This window comes from Ahaetulla prasina, chromosome 1, assembly GCF_028640845.1.
Source record: "Ahaetulla prasina isolate Xishuangbanna chromosome 1, ASM2864084v1, whole genome shotgun sequence".
NCBI lineage: Eukaryota > Metazoa > Chordata > Lepidosauria > Squamata > Colubridae > Ahaetulla > Ahaetulla prasina.
This window is the reverse complement of record NC_080539.1, coordinates 329760001-329775848: the sequence shown is the minus strand read 5'-3', so window position 1 is coordinate 329775848 and position 15848 is coordinate 329760001. Positions and strand designations below refer to the sequence as shown.

Here is a 15848-nt window from a genome sequence, read left to right as displayed (position 1 = left end):
CCCCCAACAGTCAGCCGCGGTTGCAGCTGACTGTACCGGGGTGCCGGCATCCACAGCCACTCCGTCTTGGAGGGATTGAGCTTGAGTCTGTTTCTCCCCATCCAGACCCGTACGGCTTCCAAGCACCGGGACAGCACTTCGACAGCTTCATTGGGGTGGTCCGGGGTGGAAAAGTACAGCTGAGTGTCATCAGCGTACAGATGGTAACTCACCCCGAAACCATTGATGACCTCACCCAGCGGCTTCATATAGATGTTGAACAGGAGAGGCGAGAGAATTGACCCCTGAGGCACCCCACACGTAAGGCGCCTCGCGGACGATCTCTGCCCCCCTGTCAACACCATCTGTGACCGGTCGGAGAGATAGGAGGAGAACCACTGATAAACGGTGCCTCCCACTCCCAAACTCTCCAACCGGTGCAGCAAGATACCATGGTCGATGGTATCGAAAGCCGCTGAGAGATCTAATAGGACCAGGGCAGAGGAACAACCCCTATCCCTGGCCCTCCAGAGGTCATACTTTTAGCTGAAAGGATTGCTTACCAGGAAATTTGTACTCCTGAAATATAGCAAGTTTGTCGTCATCAGGTTGCAAGTCACTTTTTTTTAATAAACAAGCAAGTGACCTTCATTCTTGCCTAAGTTGCTTTTAAAGAAGTAAATTTAATTTACTGCATTAAATGCAGTCAGTAGGAACAGTTTTGATTAAATCTCCCAAGGGGGTGAGTTTGGATCATCAGTATGGGCCGTAGAGCAGGGGTCTCCAACCTTGGCAACTTTAAGACTTGTGGACTTCAACTCCCAGAGTTCCTCAGCCAGCTTTGCTGGCTGAGGAACTCTGGGAGTTGAAGTCCACAAGTCTTAAAGTTGCCAAGGTTGGAGACCCCTGCTGTAGAGTATAAATACAAGTAGTCCTCGCCTTACAACCACAATTGAGCCCAAAAGTTATATTGCTAAGTGGGTTTTGCCCCATTTTACGACCTTTCTTGCCACAGTTGTTAAGTGAATCACTGCACTTGTTAAATTAGTAACACGGTTGTCAAGTGAATCTGGCTTTCCCGTTGACTTTCCCTGTCAGAAGGTTGCAAAAGGTGACACCGCAACTGTCATCAGTGGTGGGATTCTGCCGGTTCTAGGCGGTTCGGCCGAACCGTTTATTAAAATTGTCGGTTCACCCCGCCCCTTTCCCCTCCCCTCCCCACCATTACTTACCGGCCTCACAGCACCATTTGTTAAATTGCTGGCTTGCACTCTCCTCCCCCCTGGGAGCACACCGAAGTGTTTGTTAAATGTCTGGCTCAGCCACCCCTCGCCCGGCCCCGCCCCACTACTATTTATTGGCCTCAGAGCACACGGAAGCATCTTTTAAATTGCTGGCTCGCCCACCCACCACCCCGCCCCCACCACTATTTATTGGTCTCGCTCACAGAGTTGCACAGTTTCCCTTAGTGACACACTGAGGCATAGCTGTAGCTATCGCTATCCTTTCGCTCATGGCCCAGCCTTTCCTACTTTTGCCGCGACCTACCGCTCTGTTCCCCATCTCAGACTGCCCACCTCGGACTGCCCCGACCGCTCCAGCAGCAGAAGGCAAGTACAGCCGAGTGCTGCCCCTGGGGAAGCAGGACTGGGAAAGGTGGTTGACCTGCACCCGCCCGGCTGCCGGCCGTGACCTATCCCCATCCATGCACCTCGCTGCCCACTCGATCCATGCACCTCGCTGCCCACCCGATCCAAGCACCATGCGGCCGCCGACCGAAGCCTACCTGCATCCAAGCCTCTTGCTAACCAGCCGATTCAAGCTCCTCGCTGGATAGAGAGACGCTTGGATGCAGGCAGGCTTCGGTCAATGGCCGCGTGGCACTTGCATCGGGTGGGCAGGGAGGTGCATGGATTAGGTGGGCAGCCGCTTCTGGCACCCGATCCATGCATCTCGCTGCCCACCCGATGCAAGCGCCACGCAGCCGCCGACCAAAACCCGCCTGCATCCAAACGTCTCTATCCAGCCGATTCAAGCAAAAAAAAAATTGTACCAGTTTTAAAGCTTAAAAAAGGATAAGCCTTTTGTGTAAACCTAGATAATTAACTTTGATGGTTCTTCTGAAGATATAGGTTTGGGAAATTCCGGTCAAATTTGATTGAAAATTTTCCTGGGGGAATTTCCTCCACTTTGAGCCTGGGTGGGGCTGGGCAGGGATCCAAGTCTCTGTTTTACTTTGCATCAGAGCTCTGTTGTTGCATAAAACCATCATCTCCGCAAACTTCCCTTGAAAGCAGACTGGGTTTTTTCAGTTCATTACCATCGCAATGTGATTTACAACTCCTCTTTATTTTGAATGTTCTGAACGGCCTAAGTAAGGCTTAAAACATAAAGTTAGCAAAAGGGATATAAATTTGCATGGCTGAATCTTTAAATATCATAATGAGACTTGATACCATAAATTCTTCATCGTGCTGAATGTCTTGGTAGTTAGCTAAACACACAATGTAAGCCGCGGTAGAAGTTCTGTTTGTATAAAAAGGTCATATCACACGCTTGAAGTTGTAAAACTGCCCTCATAACATTTCTTCCAGGGCAGTAGTTCTCAATCTTGGCAACTTTAAAAAAGGTGGACTGTGATTACAGGTAATCCTCGATTTACAACAGTTCATTTAGTGACTGTTCAACAGCACTGAAAAAATGTCACTTATGACTGTTTTTTACACTTATGACCATTGCAGCATCCCCATGGTCATCACCTGATCAAAATTCACGGACGCTTGGCAATGGACTCATACTTATGACAGTTGCAGGTCATAAGTATGGCCTGCAACTAAGGTCATGTGATCCTCTTTTGCGACCCTTCTCACAAGCAAAGTCAATGGCGAAGCCAGATTCACTTAACAACCATGTTACTAAGTTAACAATTACAGTTCATAAAATGGGGGCAAAATCCACTTAACAATGTCTCACCAGCAGAAATTCTTTTGCTCAATTGAAGTCGTAAGTCGAGGACTATCTGTCCTTGAGAAACACCTGTAAGGTTCACTTATTAATATGTCTAAGCTCATAACTGCCAAGCAAGAGACTTAAACAGAGGCTTGAGTAAAATAGCATTTAATCCTGATCAGGTTCAAATGGATAGTCGTTCCAAACGCATAGATGATACATGCATGCAAGGAAGGAGCTACCAAACTCATGAGAGAAAGCAATGTCCTCTTATACCAAAAAGAGGTCTTTGAAGTATCTTTAGGAATGTCATAAACCATCAACTCTGGCATCTGCATATCCTGGAATCTGGTTTGTGTATCCCATAGTAAAAGTCAGTGAATGTAATCTAACTCCAGATTTACATCCCACTGCATTGTTTATCTTTTCCTCCTTTGTCTTCTAAATTAGCCACTTGGTCCCCTATTTAACAGTACAGAGGTATGTAGATTGCTCTGCTAGTTTGAGATCTTGTGGGAAACAGAGGGCCATTTTATGGAGGTTTTTAGATCTTAATGCAGGTTAATGCAGGAAGGATGTACTTTTACAGCAGTAAACTTTTAGTGCAAGCATATTTATTTATTTATTTATTTATTTATTATTTATTATTTATTATTTAGACTTTTATACCGCCCTTCTCCTGAAGGGCGGTTCTTCATGAGAAAGGAAATGCAGGTATACAAAGACATCAGTATATATGTTGCAGGAAACAATTCTAGTATTTTAGTATATAATACTAACACACCCATCTAGGATGTGGTTTTGGAATGCTTCCATAGCTAAACGAGGTGGTTGTTAAGAGAGTTGCATCAGATTTACGACCTTTTTGCAGTTAAGTGAATCTTGCAATTGTTAAGTAAATCTGGCTTCCCCCATTGAGTTTGCTTTGTCAAAAGCCGGCAAGCAAGAGAGAGATAGTAGAGCTGGGGGTGGGAGAGAGGGAGGGAGGGATCCAGAATGATCTACAACCAATAATGCTCTGTGCACAAATTGAGCATTTGAGATTTTTTTTCCCCTCTCTATAAAAAATGACAAAATTCAGTCAACACGATAATGGTTTTTATATATCTGCCACGGAGAACATTTTTCTGATGTGCTCTACTAAATTTATGTTCGCTGTTCTTGGATTCAGATGTTTCCAAGGTGGGTTACAAAGGAGGGAAGCGGAAGGACATTTATAAAATTGCCACAAAAGAACAGAAACCAGAGTATAGAACTCAGATCCTGAGTTCAAGGCAAATGCCTAGAGGGTACTCGACAAATGACCACAATTGAGCCCAAAAGTTTCTGTTGCTAAGCAAGACAATTGTTAAATGAATTTTGCCCCATTTTACCACCTCCCTTGCCACAGTTCTTAATTTAATCAGTGCAGTTGTTAAATTAGTCACACAGCCGTTAAGTGAATCTGGCTTCCCCATTGACTTTGTTTGTCAGAAGGCCGTGAAAGGGGATCACGTGACCCCGGGACACTGCAATCGTCATAAATATGAATCTGTTGCCCAAGTGTTTGAATTTTGATCACGCGACCATAAGGATGCTGCAACGGTCGTAACTGTGAAAAATGGTCATAAATTACTTTTTTCAGTGCCTTTGTAACTTCAGTCACTAAGTGAACCATTGTAATTTGAGGACTGCCTGTATTTAGTAGGTATTTATTTTGATTTGAAAACAGCTTCATAATGAGTGGGGGGGGAAAAAAAGTACATCACGGTTGTAACTTGTCACACTCATAAAAATAACAACCTTTTTTGTGGCGGTTGTTAAGTAAAACCAACATGGTCGTTAAGCAAATCCGCAGTTGTTAAGTGAACGCCACAGTCATTAAGTGAACCAGTGGTTGCCAAAACCCGGAAGTTTTATGTGTTTTTATAAGTGCTAGTTTTCAGTGAAAAGTTGTAAAATGTGATCATGTTGCTACAAATGGCTGTAAATGTGGCCAACACATGATTGGGGGGGTGACTGTCAGAATTTAGCATCCAGGTCATAACTATCCCCTCAGGTAGATCCGTCAGAAATTTTGAATGGCTGCTAAGCAACCAGTTGGTTGTAAACCAAGGACCACCATCATGGTCTTCTAGAAGTTATTGTTCTTTTCAAATTATTTATTTTTATTTATTGAAATGTATCAGCCACTCAGTTCCCGTGGACTCAAAAGAATCCAAGAGAGAGAGAGAGAGAGAGAGAGAGAGAGAGAGAGAGAGAGAGTATTTATATATATATTTGAGAATCTGTAGCCTTCCTTCCAGCTTAGAGCTGCTTTTATGCTGAAGGGGGGACGTCCTTCAGCTCAGAAACAGATAACAAACTCTGCGGCATAATGGAACTTTAGTTCATTTTCCAACTCAAAAAAAGATGAAAAGATACATCGGATAGCTGCTGCGGTGATATAAATTGAATATATACTTGTGTCCTAGCTTGTCCCTCCAGTGATTTACTTCCCTACCCCTTCCATTTATTTATTATCTTTACTCTGGCTGGGCTCGGCCTCCTAACGGCTGGCGCTAACAGCTGGCACGGGTCACTCCCTCCCCTGACCCTTTCTTTGGCTTAGGACCCGGGTACTTACGAGACCGCCTGCTGTTACCGTTTGCCTCCCATCGACCCATACGCTCTCACAGAGAGGGCCTTCTCAGGGTGCCGTCCGCCAAACAATGTCGGCTGGCGGCCCCCAGGAGTAGGGCCTCCTCTGTGGGAGCACCAACACTCTGGAACGAACTCCCCCCTGGCTTACGTCAAGTACCTGATCTTCGGACCTTTCGTCGTGAGCTTAAAACATATTTATTCATTCAAGCAGGACTGGCATAAATAGTTGATTTTAAATTGGGGTTTTAATAATATTTTAAATTTTTAAATGTTTTAATTATCGGCCGTATAGTAATAGTTCATTTTAAATTCTTTTAATTGTATATATTCTGTGTTTTTATTCTGGCTGTACACCGCCCTGAGTCCTTCGGGAGAAGGGCGGTATAGAAATTTAATAAAATAAATAAAATAAATAAATAAATAAAATAAATCCGAGTGGGAATTTAGGAACTTGCTGTGAGGTTTTGCTCCAGTGCGATGCAAGGTGTGCTGTTCTGAACCAAGCTAGTTAACTGCCTCTTAGGAATTTTGGTGTGGTTTTTTTTTTAAAAAAAATTTAATGGGGTCAAGGAAGCTTTGCTTTCCCTGGTTCCTAACAAAACTGTTTCCCTGTTGCAGTGTCTAATTACTTCCCTCCACTTCTGTTTGCTGCAGAAGGCTCTTCCGCCCGGCTGGCAATTGCTTGCTGTTGTCACTCCCCTTGGGAAGTAACGCTATTAACATTCTTTATCTCAACCTAGCAGAACATGAGATAAGAAGCTGCCAGTGACAGCTCAGGCAGTGATATCTCTTTCCTTGGAGATCTGCGTGCCTTCTTGGAAATCCCTCCCACCCCTGTCGCTCAAAGGAGCCACTTGGCTGCTTCTGTTTCACATTTGCTGAATGCCTCCCAGCCTTCTCCAGCATCGGCTTCGGGTCTTAGAGGCTATTCTTGCAGGACAGGAGTCAAGAAAAAAAAAATCCTCTTAAGCAGGAAAGAAGAAGAAGAAGAAGAAGATCCAGACAGTGCTAATAAGATGCCTCAAAGCTTAGCTGCAAGGCCTGTCATTTTAATACGTAACTCCCAGGTCTGATAGTATTTTCTTCCACCAGGCTCCTAACAGATCTATCTTAAGGTTTATTTAATAAGCACAGGCTGGGTTTGAGCATTTGCTTGCCGGGGGGGGAAAGAAATACATTTAGATTCATATCAAATCAATTTCTTAATTTATGATCCCGGATCAGCAGCAGAAACGGCCGAATGAAATCAGACAAAAGGAAAGAGAAAGGACTGTCAGATGAGATTGGATGTCAAGTGTTGCCTCGTTTTAACTGCTGCAACAGCAAAAATTGGTTCCCGCGTTAAGTGATTTCGCTGTTTTGAGTCTGGAGGTGTAAGGTGGGTGTAAAAACCATCCATTCTGCGAAGCGTTCTTAGTAAAAGAGGAGTTAGGATGTCGTTTCCATGATCCTGGTAAAAATTATCGTAAAATAAAGACATTTGATTTCCCCAGAATCACAAGGGCAAATGGCGTTGAGGTTGGGAAATATTGGCAATCCTGCCAAATAGCAGCATAGGTGGAAGAATGTTCTGCCTGGCTCTGATAAATGCTTTCCTAAAACTGGAGGAAATAACGATGTACAAACAACAGGCAGCTTCTCAGGAGCCTACATCTTACCTACTGTTGTGGTCCGTCAGCAGCCTACGGAGCTGGCAACGGAGTCGGACAGCGATGAGGGAGAGGTGAGGCCAGGGCCATCGGGGAGTGAGGTGCAGACTCCAGAGCCTCCAGAAACTGATAGTAGTGAGGCAGAGGAACAGGAGGAGCCTGTTCCTAATGCACGCATGAGAAGAGTTGCCAGAAGGCAAGAGCAGCTCAAGCAGAGAGGACAACTCGGGAGTAAGGCCAAGAGATGATTGGCCCCTCCCATAAGGCTTAAAACAGACCAGCAACGGCGTTTGGGCTTTGCCAGAAAACAACGTTGTAGCTGCATCTTCTGCTTCGTATTGTTTTTGTGGCTTCTGGACGTTTGCCAGGAAGGGCCTTTGGCAGTTGGCCTAATTGGACTGAGGTTTGTGAGATAACTGAAGAATTTGTGTTGGGAGGCATTTGTTTTACTTTGAGTTGAACAACGCTGGGAATGAAGTAATTCCCAGTTGTTCTAATAAAGTATGTTTTTCCACAGACTAAGTTTATTACTACCTACTTGGGCCTGGGTTACAACACCTACACCAGGAGTGTTGAAAGAATGAATGAGTTGACTTCAGATTGATAATTCAGTTATCCAGTCTTTGTAACACTAACTTTTTGGCCTGGACATAATATGAATACAGAATTTACAGCAGGGGTGGGCAATTATGGTAATTTTCCCAAGGGGTCACCTAAGAAACTGGGGGTTTTGTGGAGGGCACTGCTACTGCCCCCTCCCCATGCACCGCTGTCACCCCACCAACTGCTAGCCGGATAGGGACAGGAGAAGGACTGGATGTGACCTGCGGACTGTGAAAATGCCTCTGGCCTTAATTTTTGCTCTACAACCACCTTTGTCCATAATGAAAGATAATTGTCAGCTAAGACTAGCAGTAGCGAAAGTGTAGCTATCAGTTGCTATCAATAGTTACCATGCCCTGTGTTCAATTTAGGGCAACCATTTCTATTCATTTCTATGGAGTGGTGCAGTGGCCTAGAGGTGGAGCTCTCCCCTCACAATCAGGAGGCTGTGAGTTTGATCCTGGGTAGAGGCAGATATTTCCCTCTCCAGGCACACTGAAAATATATCTGCTGAACAAAACTCCGCATTGGCGACAGGAAGGGCATCTGGCCATTAACACACTCTAGCTAGCTCCATTCAATTGCCCAGACTCCACCCCGCGAGGATTAGTGGGTTGTTAAAAGAAGACAATTTCTATTCATTTCTATTTCCTGCACTGAAACTACGGCCATGAGAAGTTACTGAATTAAAGAGATTCAAAGTTCAAATTGGTATCCATCCACATGGATACCAATTTGCTGATTTTCTGGAAGGGTCTTTGCTCTGCTCCTGCCTAGGGACAGTTTGGTGTAGTGGTTCGGGTGCTGGCCAAGAAACCAGGAGACAGTGAGTGTGGAAAATAGGAGGAGGAAGGAGTATTATGTAGATTTGCTGCCTTGAATTACTTATAAAGTAATAAGTCAAGATTAAATAATCAAATAGGGGCCTAGTGGTGAAATGCAGTATTGCAGGCAAACTCTTGAAATTCGATCCTGATGGGGCTGAAGGTTGACTCAGCCTTCCATCCTTCCCAGGTCGGTAAAACGAGGACCCAGATTTTGGGAGGGGGGGACAAAATGCAAACAATGCTGACATTTTAAACTGCCCAAAGAATACTGTAAAGTATAATCAGGCGGTATATAGGCCTAAATGCTATTGCTATAAAAGTCAGATAAATAATTCTCCCACTTCTCTGCGTCGTTCAGTCATTTCCAGGATATAGGTCCTGCATACTAGAATGCAGAGCAATCTCCCCATAGTCCCCTTACTTAAGTCAGTGCTCTGGATTATTCTCTTTCCAAACAGACAGTTTACTTAAAAATCAGGAGGGGTCCTCAGCGTTGCATTTTTTTTTCCAGCTTCCGAAAGTTGCCAGGGGCTCCTGCTGATTTATTCATTTTTTATTTGTTACACTTAGAAGGCCGTCTAACTCCATAAAGGCACTGGGAGGCATTTTACAGCATTAAAACTAGTATGAATAGGAAAAGAATGTGTCCAGAAAAAGACATTCAGTGCTACTACAGGTCAAATCCTATAAAACAGGGTCCCCAACTCTCAGTCCGCAGCCCAGTACCAATCCGTGGCCCGTTGGGAACTGGGCCACACAACAAACACGTGAAACTCCGTTTGTGCAAGTGGCTGGCACACCATCCTCTCTCCCCCACCACTGCCACCACTGCCGGTCCATGGAACCAGAAAGGTTAAGGACCACTTTTATAAGGGGCTCAACTCTCACCCTGAGAGCCATATGGAGCTTGGCAAGGTGCTCATGATCCTCAGCTGTTGGGACTCCATTTGCTATCTTCCTCAAGCACTGTGCTCAAGATTGATGAGAATTATAGTTTGGGGGTCCAAAGGCTGGAATGGAATGGAATGGAATAGAATATTAATGAATCGGGTATAGAAAATTTTCAAGGGGGAAAAAAAGCATTTGTTCACAGACTAACGGAAAAGATAAAGATTTTGGGAAGCGCCCTATAGCCAAATTAAATATCCTTACGCGAAACCTATTCAGGTATCTAATGTCACCTTATCCATTGAACTCAGAGCCAGGAAAAGCTGTAATTAGGCGTATTATAGTCATAAGTTATTGCTGATTCTTAAAGTCATAAAATCAGCCTTGGACTGACCATAGAGGTGATCTCAATCTGTATTTCTCAACCTCAGCAACTTTAAAACCTCAACTTCCAAAATTCCCCAGTCAGCCCACCAACTTGCTGAGGTTGGGAAATACTGATCTAGTCCAAGGGTCTCCAACCTTGGCAACTTTTAAGACTTGTGGACTTCAACTCAAAGCTCAAAGCAAAGCTGGCTGAGGAATTTGGAAGTCCACGAGTCTTAAAAGTTGCCAAGGTTGGAGACCCCTGATCTAGTCCACCTTCCTGCTCAGTGCGAAGTCCAGCACAGCATCTCTGACAGACAACCAGCTTCCGTTTGAAGACCTCTAGTGAAGAAAAAATTGCCATGGCGTGTGGGCAGCGTGTTTCACTGGCTGACAGCTCAAAGCCAGGAGGTTGGTCCTTGAATTGAATTCTCTTCCATGTGGTTATAATCTATTAGTTCTGATCCTGCCTGCTGGGACAATAAGGAATATGTCCACTCTTCCTTCAGTGTGACAGCCCTTCAGATATAAGACGACTGCCATCGTATTTCCTCTTAGTCATTTTTTCTGTAGGCCAAACTTTCCCAGTTCCTTTAATTGTCCCTCAAAGCGCTTGGTTTCTAGATCCTTCTCCGTCTTGGTAGACCTCATCTGAACTTGCGTCCCTTGTTGAACCGTGTTGGCCAAAATTGTTATTACGTCCTTTGTTGAACTGTGTTGGCCAGAATTGAGTACAATTCTCCAAAACATCTAACCAAATCAGGGCAGAAGGGAACAATTTATTTTCCATGATTTGGTCTCTGCATTCCTATTAACTTTTTAGCGATTCCACTGGTAGCTCATGTTTAATTTGCAGTCAACGAAAGCACCCCAAACTTTTTCACATATTTTACTACATACTTAGTTAGGTCTTCCCATCCTAGGTGCCTCGCCTTTTTCCCTTTCAGATGTAGGTGCATTTCTCCTTATTAAATTCTCTTCATTTTAGCCCCACATTTTCTGGATGTTTTAACATCCCCTCGTGAAGGTTGGACCATAAGAAAGGCTGAGCGCCAAAGAATTGAGGCCTTTGAACTCTGGTGCTGGAAAAGACTCCTGCGAGTCCCTTGGACTGCAAGGCGATCCAACCGGTCAGTCTTAGAGGAGATCAACCCTGACTGCTCTTTAGAAGGCCAGATCCTGAAGATGAAACTCAAATATTTTGGCCACCTAATGAGAAGGAAGGACTCCCTGGAGAAGAGCCTAATGCTGGGAACGATTGAGGGCAAAAGAAGAAGGGGACGACAGAGAACGAGGTGGCTGGATGGAGTCACTGAAGCAGTCAGCATGAACTTAAATGGACTCCAGAGGATGGTAGAGGACAGGAAGGCCTGGAGGAATGTTGTCCATGGGGTCGCGATGGGTCGGACACGACTTCGCAACTAACAACAAAAACTTTATCAGTGCCTGCTAAACTTTAACATCAAAGTCATTGATAAGATTGAGTGAGAACATTAATTTATGTAAACCTATCACAAAAAATAAGCATCGATAAGAAATAATATTTTAGGATTTGGAAGAGAAGGTAAATTTGTTTCAGGTTATCACTTCATAACTATCAATGCAATAGGTTTACTTAAGACTATAATAAGAACATCACGAAGTTCAAATGCAATTTTAGGATACCTCATACATCAGCATAAGTTAAATCCCAAAATCATCATTCCACTTTCTTTGGAGTTGGTCAGACCCCATTTTGACTACTCAGAATTCCAGGCCCCACATTTTATGAGAGATTCAAGAAACTAGAACAGGGAGGCAGCCAGGAAAATTAAGTCCTAGGAACAATGGTTTAAAAGAGCAAAGTAGGTTTGGTCTTGAGAAAAGATGACGAGAGACGAGAGATTGGCAGTTTTCAACCACTATGAATAAGCACTTAAACTGGCATTCTCAGACATTTTCTTTAGAATTGGGGAGGGGGTCATTCTGCTGTTCATCCCAGTGGCTGGCTGGAAGGGAAGTTGGGCAGGCAGACGTGAAGAAACCGTTTACTTGACGGAGGACCATGATCTTGTCAGGGCTAAATTCTTCCAGTACTAACCCCATTCTGCTCACCCACCAAGCCATTCCTGGATCTTCCTTATCACCCGTTGCCTTGAGTGTACTTGTGTGTCAGAGTGAGTGTGAATTAAGGCTAAGGGAAATGCTAACAGCAGCCAACAGCTGTGTGGGTAAATGCTGTAATTAAAGCATTCATTAACTCCGGTGAAGGGGGAGAGGCATCATTACCGTGGGCAGCTACAAAAGTCACAGTGATGGATGTCTTGCTCAGGGGATGATAGCAAGGCCATAATTCAGTATTACCTCCAGGGGCTCCAGGGAGATCTTTCCTCCTGGTTAGCTTTGGACACCTAACTGAACGATAAATTGGGAAGAAAATAATACTCATACAGACAGGAAGGGAGTCCTGGCTTTGGATAGCTCAACAAACCGCCCCCCCACCCCCCTGCAATTTGGGACATCAATCTGGGCAGAGCTGGTAGAGCCCATTACTTCTTATATAATTGGTTATTCTGCTTTGTCAGCGGGTGCTCCCGGCTTCAAAATTCAATCGCAGAATTGGGCAGGCGCAAATTACGGTCGGGGTAAGTGTGCCACCTACTCATCTTGTTAGCAGCAGGATTGTCTTTTCATCTTGCTCTTCCCCTGTAAAGGGGAAAATGCATTCGATTTGCAACGGTTTTGAAAGAGTGCCACTTCCTGACAGCTCAGTCTGAACTGAGCGATTGTTCCAACACCTGATTAAAAGGAGAGGCAGGCTGACAGATGAAAATCTTGACATAGGACTATTTTTGGCTCCCGTAGAAAACAGGACGGAGCATGACTTGAACAGGAGAGAGTTAGATTCAAATCAGTTTATACCAACAGAGGAGAATATTTGTAGCTCCGGGTTCTTGGTGCTCTCTGAGCTTAGTTCTTTTCTTGCAGTTGTTTCGCTACCCAACTAGATAACATCATCAGTGCTAGAAAGGAGTAGGATTTGTTCTCTGTTTCTACACAGTGAATTGCCCACTGTCAGTATCGGCCAAAGTGTTGTTTTCTACTTGGAAGTTCCTTGATTGGCTAGTGTTCACTGTTTGATTGTTGGTCTGGTATTAATCGTGCTGTTAATCCCTACATACCTGGGTGTTGATTGCTGGCTGGGAGGTGTTTAGGTCTTTTGGTTTCCTTTTTAGCTTTTTGATTTCTCTATTGAATGGCATGTAAATGTTGCTTATCTCTAGTAAAGGTAAAGGTTCCCCTCGCACATATGTGCTAGTTGTTGCCGACTCTAGGGGGCGGCGCTCATCTCCGTTTCAAAGCCAAAGAGCCAGCGCTGTCCGAAGACGTCTCCGTGGTCATGTGGCCGGCATGACTCAACGCCAAAGGTACACGGAACGCTGCTACCTTCCCACCAAAGATGGTCCCTATTTTCTCTACTTGCATTTTTACGTGCTTTTGAAACTGCTAGGTTGGCAGAAGCTGGGACAAGTAACAGGAGCTCACCCCATTACACAGCAGCACTAGGGATTCGAACCGCTGAGCTGCCGACCTTTTGATCAACAAGCTCAACGTCCTAGCCCCTGAGCCACCGTGTCCCTATGCTTATCTCTATGTGCCTATTAATGGTTAATTTGTCTGAATACCAAGCTTCCAGGAAGTCTCTAGCTTTCCCTGGTCTAGGATACTGACTTATCTTGGTCTAGGACACTGACAGGGCAAGCCACTGTATATAAATAGATTAAATTCAACTCTTGTCTAGTACAGAAGACATTACCTAGTTGGGTAATGAAACACCTGCAAGAAAACAACCAGAGAGCACTAAAAGCACAGATCCTTACATTTGACCATGGAGTTTTCTTGGATCTTTTGCAAGGTTGCTATGGAAATAAAAACAGGGAATTCTGGGAGTTGAAGTCCGCCAGGTTTAAAATTGCCAAGGTTGGAGACCTCTGTCTTAGAGCAGGGTTTCCCAACCTTGGCAACCTTAAGATGTGTGGATTTCAACTCCCAGAATTCCCCAGCCAGCACATGTCTTAAGGTTGCCAAGATTGGAGGACTCTTATCTTAGAGAGAAGGTAGATAATCGCAATAAATAGAGAAATGAATTATTCCAATGTATTTGGGGGGGAAGCCTCTTTGATGATTCTACCCCCTACAAAATGATAGTCAGCCTCAGTTTGGACTCTTCCAGGTATGCTGGACTACAGCTCCCATCCTCCTCAAGTCAATATGAGGTAGTGAGAGCTTTAATCCACAGTACATACTTGGGTAAGTTCTCTTGGCCTGTGTGCAGCTGTCCCAAAAAACGTGGGTTAAACAGCCCTCTCTCTTCCTCTTTGCTCCTTCAATCCACCAGGCAGCCTTTAAAAATACGAGCTTGGCATTTAAATGCCCATGTGTGGCCTGTAGGGGGACCTTAGTGATAAAACTGTAACAGGTGAATTCACTTGTTAGCTAAATTGAAAACAAACAGCACCCTGTTGAACGCAAGATACAATTATGTGTACGAGCAACGTAGCACAACAATTGTGCTTTTTTAAAAAAAGGTAGCAATAGATAAAAAAAAAAAAAGGCACCGTACTAAATACCAGGACAACCGTACAGGGCATTTTCAGACATTCATAAAACGTCCCTTCCGAAAGGCTGAACAGGTAAGAAGAGTTTTAGGCGAATAAGCATACCTGTGTGTTTCTCGAGGTCCTATTTCCAACGTAATACCCACAAGGCTCTGTTTTCTGGGCCTTTCAGAGCGTTGTCATTTTCTGCCTGACAAGTCAAGCTGTCTGCTAACGGCTTCTGTCTCAGTGCCTTGAAATCCATGACTGAATATTGAACTGCATCTTGTGGGCCCTAAACACAAATTGACAGCCAGCGCTCTGTATATTGACATCCCCAAGTCTATGGATGTTTGCAGCAGAATTTAACCCCAAGGCAGTGAAACACTGAAATATTTACTCTGCGTGCAGGAAGGCCTACATTAAAAGAGTTGGGGAAGATCCTTGGGAAGGGGTTCTTTTTTGAGCCGAAAGAAAGGTAAAAATCTCAGAATCAAGCTTGATTCCTCTTGATTATATGGGCACGGGCATGTCATTTTTCTTGGCAGCTGCACAAAATTGTTTGCCACTGACTTCTTTTTAGTTATTTATTTGGTGTGGTTTTTTTCCAATTTGCTGATCCACCTGAGATTTCTGGGGTTTCCTGTAAGTTTCCCACCCGGTATTTAGGTTTGAGCCCAAATAGATTTGGCTTTAGGCCAACCTCTTTTAAAAGCTTTAATTGCTTAATAGCAGCTACTTCCATCTTTCTCTCTCTCTTTTTTTTTGGGGGGGGGGGGGAGGGAGATCAGGCAAGATCGCTAGATTAGCCAAGCAAATTAATCCTCCCCTGTAAACGGCTCGTTTGGTAAAAGATGCTTAAGAGTCCAGTTGCATGCTGTGGTTTGTTTGGAGCGCAAGAATTTTAAGCACCGCAATGGAAGGCTATTGAGTTGTGTTAATCAGTTCTGTCCTAAAGGGCAGCCATGTGTATCTTCTGCAGCAGAAACAACAGCCTCTTGGGGTGTCTCAGGCTATAACCATTTATTATCGCACAAGGGTTTTATGTTCCACAAAAGCTGCTGTTCTTTCTTACTAGCCGCGTACGCACGCTACATGTAACCATTCCTTCTGCTCCGGTAGGTCCGATCACAAACGCTTTCATCACCCTGGCACCTGCCAATATGTTGAATCCGGACAGCAAGCCTCGCATCCCGCTGCCAAAATTCAGCCGGCATCTTCACAGCCCAGAGAGCATGGAAAACTCTGCCGGCGAGGGGCTGACACTGTGTCTGGGGCTGCATCAGAAGGTAAGGAAACGAAGCAGAAGGAATTGGCGAGAAATGAATTGGGCCAGCCATACGTGGGGTGTTGTGAGACATTTTTCCTTTCAGCCAAAGCGGGAGCAG

The 15848-nt window shown here is 44.5% G+C and overlaps 1 protein-coding gene across 2 annotated transcripts in view; it reads left to right on the top strand.

Moving 5' to 3' along the window:
* Positions 1-15848, top strand: part of WDR18 (WD repeat domain 18) — a 71317-nt gene that overhangs the window by 41067 nt on the left and 14402 nt on the right. For both annotated transcript variants that reach the window (XM_058162522.1, XM_058162521.1), the window contains one exon: positions 15583-15749. In XM_058162522.1, the coding sequence (XP_058018505.1) occupies positions 15583-15749 (167 nt within the window). The remainder of the gene's footprint in view (positions 1-15582; positions 15750-15848) is intronic.